Below are 14,166 nucleotides of genomic sequence, written 5' to 3'. Positions count from 1 at the left end.
CAATTTTAATTATTAGCCAGGTTGAAGTCATTAATGACTACAATATTTCACAATTAATTATTTCCTAATTTATTACTTACAATGAATAACGTATTATGGGTAATTGAACACATTATGCATAATGAGCTTGAACCCATGAGGAGAACCCTGAAAAAAAGTGATCAATTAGGATAAGTAGTTAAACAAAAAAACAAAAACAAAAAAGTAAAAACCTACTTTTTCAATGATGCAAAAGTATCTTTACTTTTTCGTCACACACACGGCCTTCTATAATAACAGGCCTTGACATCGCGCAAAATGCCGTAAAAACTGAAGGCCGATTAAACTTTCACTTTTACTTATATTGATATATTTTTATATTAGGTAGGGTGTAATGGCAGTCTATGTTTTCTAATAATAATCTCTAGTAAAGACGGAAATATAAAAAGAAAACGAAAAAATTGTTAAAAGATAATTATATTTTTCATATTTCAAATTTCATTAAGAATATTTATGTAATATTAAATAGTATCAATAACAAGCAGAACCATAACAAAGTATATATCTATATATTAGAAAGATAACTGTATTTTTAATTTTTTTTGCTAAAAATGGTAACAATAAAAATCACCAACAATAAAAAACACCAACAAAAGTTGATTCAAGCAAAAAAAAAGTTTTATCAATATATCTCAACAGGGTAAATATTTACAAATCCAAACATATTGAGAGACATAGGCTAATGAGAAAATAAAAAACATAACAAGTAAATAGCATAATAAATTACAAAACTAATTTTCACATAAATTATGATAGCTTTAGTATTTTGGGAGTGGTAATTAGTTAGTAATTCTTTAGCAGAATATCAGAATATACTCATAGACAAACAAAACTTTACAGATTGTCTCTCTATTGGTTTTATATAAACTGATTTAGCTGTAAGTTTAGAGAGTTTAAAAGGCTATTGCACTCAGTTTTATATAAAGTTTCTAAATCACTCCACTTAGCCAAAGCCAGTTCTTTATTGTTCAAAAATTGAAGTTTGTCAGTCTTTTCTGTCAACCAATTGTTTCGTATAGATTTTAAGAGATGCACATAATCATACAATAAATATATACCTGATGTTGTTAACCATGGTTTACTATCAACTGTTTTAAACATTCCAATAAATCTTTGATTAACATGGTTACCATCAGTAATTATTACCAGTGTCTTACTATTTTCAATATTGTTTATCGTATCAACAATTTGTTGACATTGAGCAAACTGAAATTCAGAGGAAAGATTTGCAACAGGTTGAGCTCTACATATAAATTCTGGATCTCCAAAAAGACATTTAATCATAAATGATAAAATTGTTTTAGCTAATTTTTCAGGGTAGTTTACTGCTTGACCAAACAAAGCACCTCTTTGGTAAAGTAATGACGCTTTGACATAGACCTCATCAATTAGTAGTATGGAAGTTCTTTTCAATGGATTTAAATTCATAAAAATACTATTTATGAAACTTAGGTCCTCAATTAAGCTTATTTTTGAAGTCAATCGTGTTAAAGTCCTTATACTTGGCAACTTGTAGTCAATACACAAACAATCATATAAACTTCATCACATAGCAAAATATAAAAACTTCACCAACATTAACTTGTCTCATAGCATTAAGGTGTTCGAATAGAATATTTGACTGAAGCGAACTTTCTTTATTTTTTAAAAATCAAACTGCTTCAAATAAAGCTGATTTTGTTTTTATTAACTTTAATTTGTTTACAGCTAAAGATGAAATATTACAAGTTGTGCCATTATGGTTAGCTACAAATGAATAATCATTGAAAATTACTAAAATAAATAATAGAACACCAAGTTTTTAAATTTTTGATTGTATGCGTAAACTTTTTTTATTAAGCTGGAAAACAATAACATCGTTATTATCACTTAACAAAGATTGAATATCGTCAAATATAAGTTCATCCTCTTTTAGAAAACCATTTAACTCATTTGGTAAAATGCTTCGAAAACTGCTTGAAGTTACAGTTTTTCTAACTTTACTTGCTGATGTGGCTAAACAACTAGGTGGAATATTTTTAAAAACAGATGGTGGGTTTAAAGGTCGTTGCTTCCCATATTTGCTTTTAAAAGGTGCTTCATTTGGCCAATGAAGTTGACATGCTGCTGTATAGTCTGTAACAATAAAACCAGTTCTTGGGATAACTTCACTACATCTTTTTCTCTCCTCTAGATTCTTCGGGAATATATAAATTGATATTTTTGTTGTAGTTGAGTATTGATATTTTTGTTGTAGTTGTAACTGATATTGTAGTTGTATAAATTAATATTTTTGTTGTAGTTGAGATAGTTCGACTTGCAAAGAGATACAAAGCATTTTAAAGGCATTTTAATTATTAAAAAAACTTACCGTTAGTTTGACAATATTATTACCTTACGATGTAACGCCTTGAACCTTACAACGTTATCGTCTTGAAGTTGCGCTATCTAATTTATAAACCAATCAAATTTTAAAGATTTATTAAAAAAGCGTGAACACAAACTTTTGTCTAATGTTAAAAGATGAAAATGTAAACACAGTATTAGGAATTGGCCTTCAGTTTAACAACTTTGTTGCGCGATGTCAAGGCCCGTTATTATAGAAGGCCGTGGTCACACATAATATAATTTTCTGAAACTAATAAACAAACATCTAAATTTCTATAAGAAAATTTATTCTTTGATCATTGCCTTCATATCCTATCTTATTTTCATATCATAATCTATTATGGTATTATTTATATAACATATCACAACAATATTATTAAATTTGTGATGTTCAAATATCATATGAACATTCTCTAACATGTTCAAATGATATTTGAATATAGTTCTTGAGTATATTTTCTGCAAACAATTGACTGATGCAAGTTCAAATGTTGTCAAAAACCAAGCATGCATGTATGGGACACTGCAGTGTCCCACAAAGAAATGCAGGTTTGAAAGTCAAACTTTCTTTATTAAAAAAAAATTAAAATTGGGGGGAGATAGGGAGGTTTCTGTAACTTTTTTTAGGCTTCAAAACTTTTAACTTTATATATAATAAGGTACATAAAACTTAAGGGACTTACGAAGTACATTGAGGAACAAAAACAGGATATTTACAGAAACTTTTCAATTTTTAATCTGGAGCACCACAGTGTAATTGGGAATAAAGTCTCTGGGTCCAGTATTCAAAGTAATATGATCTAAAGTAATATATAAATTAAATAAAATGCTTTAAAATGCATGCAGTTATACATAAAACTCCTGATAGTTTACTATATGTATAACTAGTTATACATAAAATTTATTATATAAACTTATTTTTTAAGGTTATGCTTGAACAAATTAGTACCAATTAATTCAAATTCAAGATTTAGTTCAAGTTCTTATTTGTTCATTGTTTTTTCACTATTTTATATTTATTTGTTCAAATTTGTTAACTTGTACTAATTCTTATTACAGTAAGAATATTTATCATTGTTGAATGTGATTTTATTAGTAACTTAATTTTACTTTCAACATATTTTGACAACACCCTTTACATTTTAAATGATGACAGCTTTACTTTTCTATTGATGTTAAATTTATTACGTTTCAATAACTCAGATTGAATTTTCACTGAATTATTGTAAGCTATGTAAGGGTTTGTTGTATATCAAATGGTGTTGTAAATAAAGTAAAAATAATATATATATATATATATATATATATATATATATATATATATATATATATATATATATATATATATATATATATATATATATATATATAGTACTTAGGCTATGGGATCATCCATAAATGATGCCAGTAGATAGAGGAGCAGTGTGAGTTTAACAATAATTGACAATGGGGAGGGGATGTTGAGACCAAAATAACGCCAATTAAAAAATTGAATTGAAAAAAAAGTAAAACAATTTATGCTAGCTATGAGCAGGTTTTAGAGGTAAAACTGACACCATTTTCAATGGAAGATGGCAAAAAATTGACTGAGTTTGATAAAGGGTGAAGGTGTTCAATAAACGGGTCATCATCTGACATCATTATGCATAGATGACCCTATGATTTAGGTAAAATAAGTAATCAATTTGCCATATTTCTCTTTAGAAAGTGTAAGAAAAAAGCATTGTTATGCTGAGAACCTACCTATTGAGCAAGCTTTGACCACCTATTTTATAAATTTGAGAGACAGAAGTGGAAGTGCAAATTGCAAAAGAACTAATAACAATGCTCTAAATTGATTTTAACTTTGTAGACTAACATTAATTTAGTATTTAGAAATAATAAATAAAGTTTACATGATTTTTATAATTTGTATTTATTTCCATTAATTATCAGTTGTCAGTCTCTATTTTATAAAATGAATTAAAAAACTATTTATTTATAGTATAATAATAATACATAAATACTAGTTTTCTAATGCTATTATCATCTCAATGTTAATGGTATTCGTTTTAAAGTGAAATTTTGTATCAATTTTATTGTTTTAATGTTATATATATATATATATATATATATATATATATATATATATATATATATATATATATATATATATACATATATATATATATATATATATATATATATATATATATATATATATATATATATACATATATATATATATATATATATATATATATATATATATATATATATATATATATATATATATTATTTCTACTTTATTTACAACACCATTTGATATACAACAAACCCCTACAAAGCATACAATAATTCAGTTAAGATTCAATCTGAGTTATTGAAACGTAATAAATTTAACATCAATAGAAAAGTAAAGCCGTCATCATTTAAAATATAAAGGGTGTTGTCAAAATATGTTGAAAAAAAAAATTAAGTCACTAATAAAATCACGTTCAACAATGATAAACATTCTTATTGTAGTAAAAAATAGTACTAACTGATAAATTTGAACAAATAAATATAAAATTAACAAAAACAATGAATAAATAAGAACTTTAACTTAAACTTTAACTAAATCTTGAATTGGAATTAATTGGTACTAATTTGTTCAAGCATAACCTTAAAAAATAAGTTTTAATACCAAATTATATGTATAACTAGTTATACATATAGTTAACTATCAGGAGTTATATGTATAACTATATGCATTTTAAAGCATATTATTTTATTTAAACATTACTTTAGATTATATTACTTTGAAAACTGGACCCAGAGGCTTTATTCCCAATAACACTGTGGTACTCCAAATTAAAAATTAAAAAGTTTCTGTAAATATCCTGCTTTTGTTTCTCAATGTAGTTCGTCATTAAGTCCCTTAAGTCTTAAGGACCTTATTATATCTAAAGTTAAAAGTTTTGGAGCATAAAAAAAGTTACAGAAACCCATCTCCATCCTATTTTTTTCTTTTTTTTATAAAGAAAATGGGGAATTCTTTGACTTTCAGACCTGCATTTCTTTGTGGGACACTGCAGTGTCCCATGCATGCAAGATTGGTTTTTGACAACATTTCAACTTGCATCAGTTAATTGTTTGCAAATAATTTACTCAAGATCTAAATTCAAATAACTATTACATTATCCTAATAATACATCTATTTGCACAAATCTTAATCTTATTTCTATAAAGAAAGATAAACATTATTCGTGGTACTTACATACTTGCTTGCCGTTCTCTATATTGATATAAAATATTTTCACACAATATAAACGTAACGCAATGCGTATGTCGTAACGTAATGCAATGTCGTAACGCAATGCGTAAACGTAACGTAATGCAATGTCGATTTATTCGAATGTTTTTTTTAAATGTCGAATTAGTTTTTTTTAAAAAGTTTTTTTTTTAGTTTCCAGCTTTCAAATTAATTCCCATGCAAATCCCACAGGAAACCCACGTGGGATTTCCCATGTGTGTAAATATCATATGGTTCCCACATGTAATCCATGTGGGATTACTCACATGGGTTTAAGGTGACAAATTTCCATATGGATACCTCATGGGAAGATCTTTCCCACGTAAATCCCATCAATCCCACGCGGAACCATGTGGGACGCGGTTTTATTTTTCACTGGGTAAAAAATCAAAAAAAAAAAATTTTTTTTTAATTTTGTTTTTTTGAACATTGAAGTACAAAGTTCATAATATATTTTTAGTATCATGTGCTTTAAAAGTAACAAAAAATACATTTATTATTGTCAATGTACTTTCCTGTCCCTTAGCAACGCCATAGCAACCGTGTAAACAACTGATTTATTCGTTTAACTTCTTGAAAATTTCCACTTGAAGTTTTGAATTATTTCTTAGTGTTAGATATATTATGCTTTTCTACTGTTCTGCAAAATATTATATTTTTAAAAAATGTGCTAAAAAAGCGGTTACAAATATGTCAAGGAAAATCGACTTTTATTATTAAAAATTGAAGAGAAAATATTAAGATCGATGAAAAAAAGTTATGTAGACATTGGAATGGAGAGATGATGTGAACTCTTACGCTAGTCGCAGTTTTTAGTAACTTTTAATTTAAAAAATCTTCGTTTTTATGTTTGTTTATTTTAAATGTGTTTTTTAAGACTTGGTAATTTTAATATGCTTTTCTCACGAAAACGTTAATATCTTCAGTTTGTATAAAGCTTTTGTCATCAAATTTCCGCAGAATATTTATTAACTTATTTATGAGCCCTGGAACTAGAATTATGAGGACTGGAACTAGAATTATTTATGAGGACTGGAACTAAAATTTAATACAAGTAAATAAAAGTTAGTTTGAATGTATTTTGTCAGACTGACACATGCAAAAAATCAATTTTTGCACGTTTTAGTGCTGCCATTTTAGTTATTTTCAACATTTGGAAAAAATTTTAGTTCCAGCCCTGGAGCAACTATTTAGCTATCATTTGGAAAAATATGGTATATTTAGTCCGTATTTTAGTCAAGATATTATTGTTTTAGCTGAGGTAAGATTTTAGACAAATTATGCTGACTCAGCATAATTTACCTCAATCTTACCTCAGTATAATAACTAATTTCATCCATTCTTTTTATTTATTTATAGTAAAGGTAGCAGCAACAACACTTGGTAAATGTAGATTTGATTATTATCACTATATAATAAAGTTTATTATTAAAACTTTTCAAAATTTGTAGATTTGTATAATATTAGAAGTAATTTAAATTTTTTATTAGAATCCAGATCAACAACAGAAACTGCTGCTGCAGTTAATGGTAAGTGGCTTGCAGTTTTGCACATTATTGTATTTGTGTCATCTTTACACTTACATATATTGCTCTGTTATAAAATTGTTATTTTGATAACATTTATTTTCGTTTCAGATTTATCATACCAGGCATTTATCGAATATAGGAGGTGTCACAAACCCTCTAAAAAATGAAGCGTTGATTTGGTGTTGATCAACATTGATTTTGCGTTGACATTAGCGATCAACGGCGATCAACTATAAATGGATGTTGTAGCAACAGCAATGTTATCAACAGCAAATCAACGTTTATTTACAAACACTGAGCGTTCGTTGATTTACTGTTGACAAAAAACAAATTTATTGAGCTGTTTACTAACAGCAATTTGCTGAGCAAACAGCATGTTCTGCTGGGATTTTTTTGTTATTTTTGGTGGTAATAAACGTTTGTTCAAATTTTAATTATATTACGGTACCGTAATATAATTAAAACCTTTATAGATGGATAGAGTAAATGGATTGATAAAACCTATGAAATGAATATAAACTTTATTGAAAAACATATATTTTGTTAAGTAATTATATTTTCAGTTCTTGAATAAATATTATTCTAATGAAATTAGGGTAGTTCTTTAACTATTTGAGGATAATAGAACATCTTAATATAAAAATTTTAACAATTTAAAATAAAAAAGTCACAACTTAGCAGCAATTTGGCTTATTAATGCTTATTATAATAACATTGCTATTATCATAGCAAACTAGTAATGTTTATGACTGCAAGTATTTGCCTGATAAATTCTGACTGCAAACTAAAATCATATAGTACAAAATGCAATTTAAATTGGTTTTTTCTGATTTCTTTTGAAGATGTGCACAGCGATATATTTATGTTTTCAATCACTTTGCCTGAAAATAAATTTTGTTTAAGTAAAGTTGAATCTTATTATGGTGATGTTGACAACATTGCAGTTGAAAGTAGTTTATACAGTAGTATTGATACTCTCACTTCAACAAAAGATTTTTTATATGAGTGGTCATTAAAATACTGTATAAAATATGATGCTTTAAATGCACTTTTATTTCACTTAAATAAATTTACTCCATCTATACCAAAATGCAGGCAGACATTACAAAAATCTCTTCAAAAAGTTAATGTTTTATATGTCAGTGGAGGCGATTATATATATCTTAGAGTTGAAAGTGCAATTGATTATTATATATCAACAGTTGGAAATAAGGAAAAGCTTGATCTAATTGTAAGTATTGATGGTGCACCTATGTACAATAGTATAAAGACTTCCATTTGGCCTATACTATTTACAATTAACAGAAAAGAACCATATGCTGTTGAGTACTTTGAAGATTTTATTCTTGATATGAAAAATTTCAAACTAATGGGTATAAACAGCTGCATGTGACTATTAAACTTCGCACTGACATGGCTTTTAAAAATAATTTGTATAAAGTAGAAGGTCACCAACTTGACAAGAGTCTTTCTCCGCTTGCTCAGTTAAATTTCCCAATGGTAACTGGATTCCCATTGGACTATATGCACCTTATATGTCTTGAGGTAAATAAAAAACTTCTAATAAACTGGTGTAAAGGTCCCCGATGTATTAGAATAAGTTAATCTGTTAAAGACAGTATTTCAAATGAACTCATAAATTTACGAAGTTATACACCATCCAATTTTCAATGTAGACCACACTCTTTAAATGAACTTGAGAAGTGAAAAGCAACAGAGTTTTGATTCTTTCTGCTTTATGCTGGACCTGTTGTTTCAAAAAGGAAAAATAAATAAAACTATGACTTATTTGTTTCTCTTTCAATTGCTATGCACATACTGCTTTCTGATAAAATGGTGAAAAATGAATTGTTGCATTTGCTAAACAGTTGCTTATATGGTTTAATTAGAGAAGTACAAATTTTGTATGGGGAGATCTTGGTAACATACAATGTTCATAGCATGATTCATTTAGCTGATGATTGTGTTAACTTTGGGGAGAGTCTTGATCATCTAGCAGCTTTTCCTTTTGAAAACTTTTTGGGTTGAATTAAAAAAATGGTGCGAAAATCATAGCAGACTGTTGCCCAAAAAGTGAATCAATTAGATGAGAGAAAAAAGTTGGATATTTTTCTTAGAGAAAGGAATGGTAAAGAAATTTCTGTCCAAGTGGTAAATAAAAAGATCACATCAAATCTACGAGACAGAGTTTATGTCATTCAAGGCAAAGGGTTTATTTTAGTAGAAGAGGTTTTGGTAGATCTTGCAAAATGCAACACTCTAAATCGTCATTCAGTTCGAAAGTTTTTTCCTAATTGTTTTGAAACATCTTATTTAGACAATTGTTATGTAAATTCATTAGCCAACCTAAAAACAATTTTTCTGAGAGAAAAAAAAAACTTTTGAAAAAAGGCTTGATGATATCTCTTCAAAAAGGTGGTTATGCTTTTTTTTTCAGCGTAGACATTGTGATATTGCTTATGATCACTGATTTCTTGAATTAAAACACAAATTTTGATTATACTTGCAGAGCATCAATTTTTAAAGAATGTCTGTGCATGTGTCATTATGTAAAATTTGTTATAAATTAAAGTGAGTTTAATGCATTTTAATTAAATATTATAAATTTTTTGTGTGAAACAAATACCTGGTATGTTTATAGAAATAATAAAATATTTACGCTGGTGTTTTACATTAATAAATATAAAAAGCGTTTTACAAAGTTCATTGTTTTTAATCTCTAATGTATTGTTAATTTTATTTTGTAACTTATATAAGATTGTTTAGAATTAAATTGCACCAGAATATTGAAATGTCATTTGCCATTGTTTAATTTTTAAATGGAAAAATTAAAGTAGTGGTAGTGATTACTAAAAGTTGGATGAAAAATGATGGGAAAAGCTTCTGGCATTTATTTAAAAGTTCAGCTGCGATTCGTAAAGCTGTCACAACCTTGCAGGCACCAACCTCTGATTGGAAGATATACCCAGCTAGGTTTGCATATTACTATAAAAAAATGTAAAAAAATTGAATTAGATACTGAACTGTATGTTTTGACCAGGGCACTGGAGAGGATAAACATGTGCTGGTGCAAATTTATTTTGGGCCCCCCTTTACAATATGACTATTCTCTCATTTAATATCACTTATTTTAAATCCAATATTCCAACAGGCATTTGTTTGAATTATATGTTCTGAATGTCATTAGAATGTTTAAAGAAGATTCTTAACAATTTTTTTAATCGTTGACAAAAACATTTTTATTTTGGAGTCTTTATAAAAAAAAGTTTTTTTAACAATGTTTTTATTTTTTTTTTAAATTTTCAGTGTTTTTTAAAAACTAAAAAATTCATTAATTTTCATGGGTTTTTCATTAAAATTCATTAATTTTTATGCGGTGCACCAACTGCACCCCATTCTCATAGCGCCTGCTTTTGCCGCAAACATTTCAATTATATTTTTTTATTAGATATCGATAAATGATTTTACGTACATAGATTTGTGTTTAGATTTTTATGAAAAAGCTCAGTCACGCTTAGAGAAAACAGCAGATACTTTAAAAATTGAAACTGACACCGAAGAGAAAAAAGGGACAAAGCAAAAGTAAATTTTACTAAAATTATTTTTAAATAAATAAATAATTTTGCAATAAAGAATTACACAAATCATGCACTGTTTTTGTTTAAAAAGTAAAGTTTATATTAAAGGAGAAAGACGGCAATGGCATTCTCTGAAAGTGATGAAGATATTGTGGTTGGTGATGAAGAACTATACAGAAGATATTTTTTTGATAGCTCAAATAGCTAAAGAACATCTAACGTGATTCTAAATATAGCAGGTTAACTATTTTTGTAAAAGTAATATAATGGTTTGTTAAAATAAACATGCTTATTTTTTTACTGAATTATAAATGTTTTTAAATCAATATCAACTCCCCATTTACACAGTGAAATAGCAAGCTTTTCAGTTGCTGAAAATAACATTGACTTCTCGAAAGAAACTAATCTATCTCAAGGGAAAATGATGTTTTCTTCAAATATATTGATAAAAAAAAAAGTCCTAATGTTGCTTTTGTTCTAATTAAAATCTGTGTGCGTGTGCAGTAAAAAAATTAATAGAAATCAGAACTATATGTTATAGAATATAATTTTGTTGACAAGTTTAAATAAAATCACTATATAATGTTTAAAAATTTTGTTTAATTTTTGTAGGTATAATTTATCTATACCTAGGTAGAAAATGGCTCTAAAAATTGTGTTTTGGATAAAGAGGATAGCAGAGAAAGACATTTGTCTTGCCAAGGTAAATAAAATTTTTAAGAATGTACATTTCAATGTGTTAATCAAAGTTTTATTTATTTTTTCCATTTAGGTAATTTTTCATGGTTAATTTTTTACAAAATATTTTACATAAATAATAACAATATTATTTATTTTACTACATTTTTTTTTAAGATTTTCAAAAAGTTGCGTTGAGTTGGATGGCAAAAATAGATAAAAAGGTACTACTATTGCTTTTTATTTTAATATCAAGGATTGCATAATACCCCCACAAATTTTCAAAATTTTGAATCAAATCAGAAAAGTGATTCAAGAGTCAATTTTAAAAATCCATGTATTGAAATTAAGATTAATATTTAATGAAAATTAATATAAATTTCATTCATATAGAATGAACATAATATGTATTCTGACCCTTAAGTAATTTTTATTTTTTTAATAATAGATGAGTTCTCTTAGTCGTTGTGGAGGTAATACTCCATTTAAATTGGCTTTTGCTTTTGGAAAGTTGTTGATGAGCGAGGATGCTGGGGCCTGTTTTAATGTCTCTGGTGGTTCATTGAAGATAAATTTTAGAATATACACCCTGTATCATATGACAGTGGGTTAGAATGGTTTTATGCATTTTTTTAGATTTTTTTTATTACAGGAAATATATTTTGTTTGCCCTAGTCAGTCATTTATGTAACTATTTGCTATAATTTCTGCAGTTTGATTTTTTTTTAATTTGATTTGAATTTTTGATTTAGATGCGATTACACGACAGCATCATGGTGCAAAAATTTGCGAAGGTTGATCAGGCATTTCGAAATTTTTAAGACAATCAGGAACACGACTCAATCAAAAAGTTTTAAAAATGAACAATGCTGCAAACGCTAAATAAATTGTTTGAAAATGTAAATTTTGTGTTAAATTCAATAAAAAACTTTCTTACTTAACGCAGTGCCTACTTTATTTCATTATTCTTTTGAGTTAGCTTTTAATTGCTCTATCAATAAATTTTTTGCTAAATCCTTTATTTACAGCCTGTTTTTTACAAAACAAATTAAGATATGAGCAATATGTATAAATTTTATATATAAATATTTTATATATGTGCATATATACATACATAATATATATATCAATTATAAATTATTAGAAAATCACTTAAAAAAAATTTTTTAAATTAACACAGTTTTACAACAAAAAAAAGACACAACATAAATAATTATTTTTTTTTATTGATGACAGAATTTCTTATGTGTCTTTTTATTGATGAAACACTGTGTTAAATGAAAAAAAAATTTTGTTTAGTGATTTCCTACTAATTTATAATTGCTCTGTTCTTCTAAGAACATTGAGCACTCTATTTTGTAGAATACATTTTAAAGTTGTTTAAATATATATATATATATATATATATATATATATATATAATATATATATATATATATATATATATATATATATATATATATATATATATATATATAAATATATATCAACTACGAAATATATATATGTTTATATATAGATATATAAACATATATATATATCGTAAATAGTTGATATATATTTTTTTGATATATGCATCAAAAAGCGATATCAAAATGCCGTCGACTATTATAAAAATCAGTGTTGAATCACCAGAAAAAATGTTTGTTGATTAAACGTTGAAAAGCAACATTCGATCAACGTTTTTTGTAAACACCAAATCAACGTTGATAAGTGGCTAACATTTTGGACAAAAAATCAATATGGAATCAATGTTGACGAGAAACATTGAATCAACATCAAATCAACGCCTCATTTTTTAGCGGGAAGGACCCACATCCTACAGAGCGCATGTGGTGTGGGTCCGAAATGGTGGACAGGACTACCCCTTCTTCCATTGAGGTAGTGGTGAGCGCCGCAATAGAAGAAGGGGGGTTACATTCATCTACAATTAGTATTTTGTAGGTTTTAATTCTACAAAATACTAATTATAGGTGTGGTTTTTTTTTCAATTTATGCATTATATTTTATTTTCCTTTTTTGTATTATATTTTGTATTATATTGTACTTTTTGTATTATATCTTTGTAAATTTTGTTTGTATCATATTTTGGTAAATTATTTTTGTTTGTAAATAGAATTTCTTTTTTTTTCTTTTTTTTTTTTTTTTTTTTTAATCCTCTTACCTGCACTAAATCTTCTAGATTAACTTATTTAACTAAATAAAATTGCTTTTATTTTTTAGGTCTATTTTTAAGTAAATATGTTTCATAGGCCATTCCTAATTACCTGATCCGTAATCTTTATGGTCGTAAATATATGGGGTGTTCAACGATAACTACATCAGGGTGTCCATTCTGCTGGAAAAACTGGGGAAAAGGCTGTTTTAGAAAGACATGCTGGAAAAATTGGAAAAAATATCGTTTTTAGCATTGTAGATGCTGGAAAAAACTTTATCAATAAATGTTTGCTTTTTAGTATTCTGTAAACATTCATTGATCTTTCAAGATTATTTATTTCTATTTTATTTTTATATTAATATTTTTATTTATCAAACTTCAGATTGTATGCTTTTATGTTTAAATTTTTTAATTTTTGAGTGGACACACCCTGTACATGTTCTTTAGTATTTTCTGAATGTCAACTGACCCGTTTTAAAAGTTTTTTTTGCGAGAAAGGCTTTAAAATATAGTGCCGATTTTCGGCACGGGCCATTATAATAA

At 26.7% G+C, this 14,166-nt stretch overlaps 1 protein-coding gene and 1 long non-coding RNA gene across 2 annotated transcripts; one reads left to right on the top strand and one right to left on the bottom strand.

Annotated features, from left to right (window-relative positions):
* Positions 1 to 45: 45 nt before the first annotated feature.
* Positions 46 to 5,774, bottom strand: LOC136087555 (uncharacterized). The gene is made up of 2 exons (XR_010641867.1): positions 5,645 to 5,774; positions 46 to 147 (listed from the first exon to the last, which is right to left on the bottom strand). It is a non-coding gene; the product is annotated as an uncharacterized LOC136087555 (long non-coding RNA).
* A 596-nt stretch (positions 5,775 to 6,370) lies between these two features.
* Positions 6,371 to 11,028, top strand: LOC136087553 (uncharacterized). Its single transcript, XM_065810654.1, has 4 exons — positions 6,371 to 7,063; positions 7,171 to 7,209; positions 10,698 to 10,791; positions 10,896 to 11,028. The coding sequence occupies exons 1-4, from the start codon at positions 6,961 to 6,963 to the stop codon at positions 10,993 to 10,995; spliced, it is 336 nt and encodes a 111-aa protein (XP_065666726.1). The 5' UTR covers positions 6,371 to 6,960; the 3' UTR covers positions 10,996 to 11,028.
* The last annotated feature ends 3,138 nt before the right edge of the window (positions 11,029 to 14,166 follow it).

This window comes from Hydra vulgaris, chromosome 11 (assembly GCF_038396675.1).
Source record: "Hydra vulgaris chromosome 11, alternate assembly HydraT2T_AEP".
Lineage (NCBI taxonomy): Eukaryota > Metazoa > Cnidaria > Hydrozoa > Anthoathecata > Hydridae > Hydra > Hydra vulgaris.
This window is presented reverse-complemented; position numbering and strand designations above follow the sequence as displayed.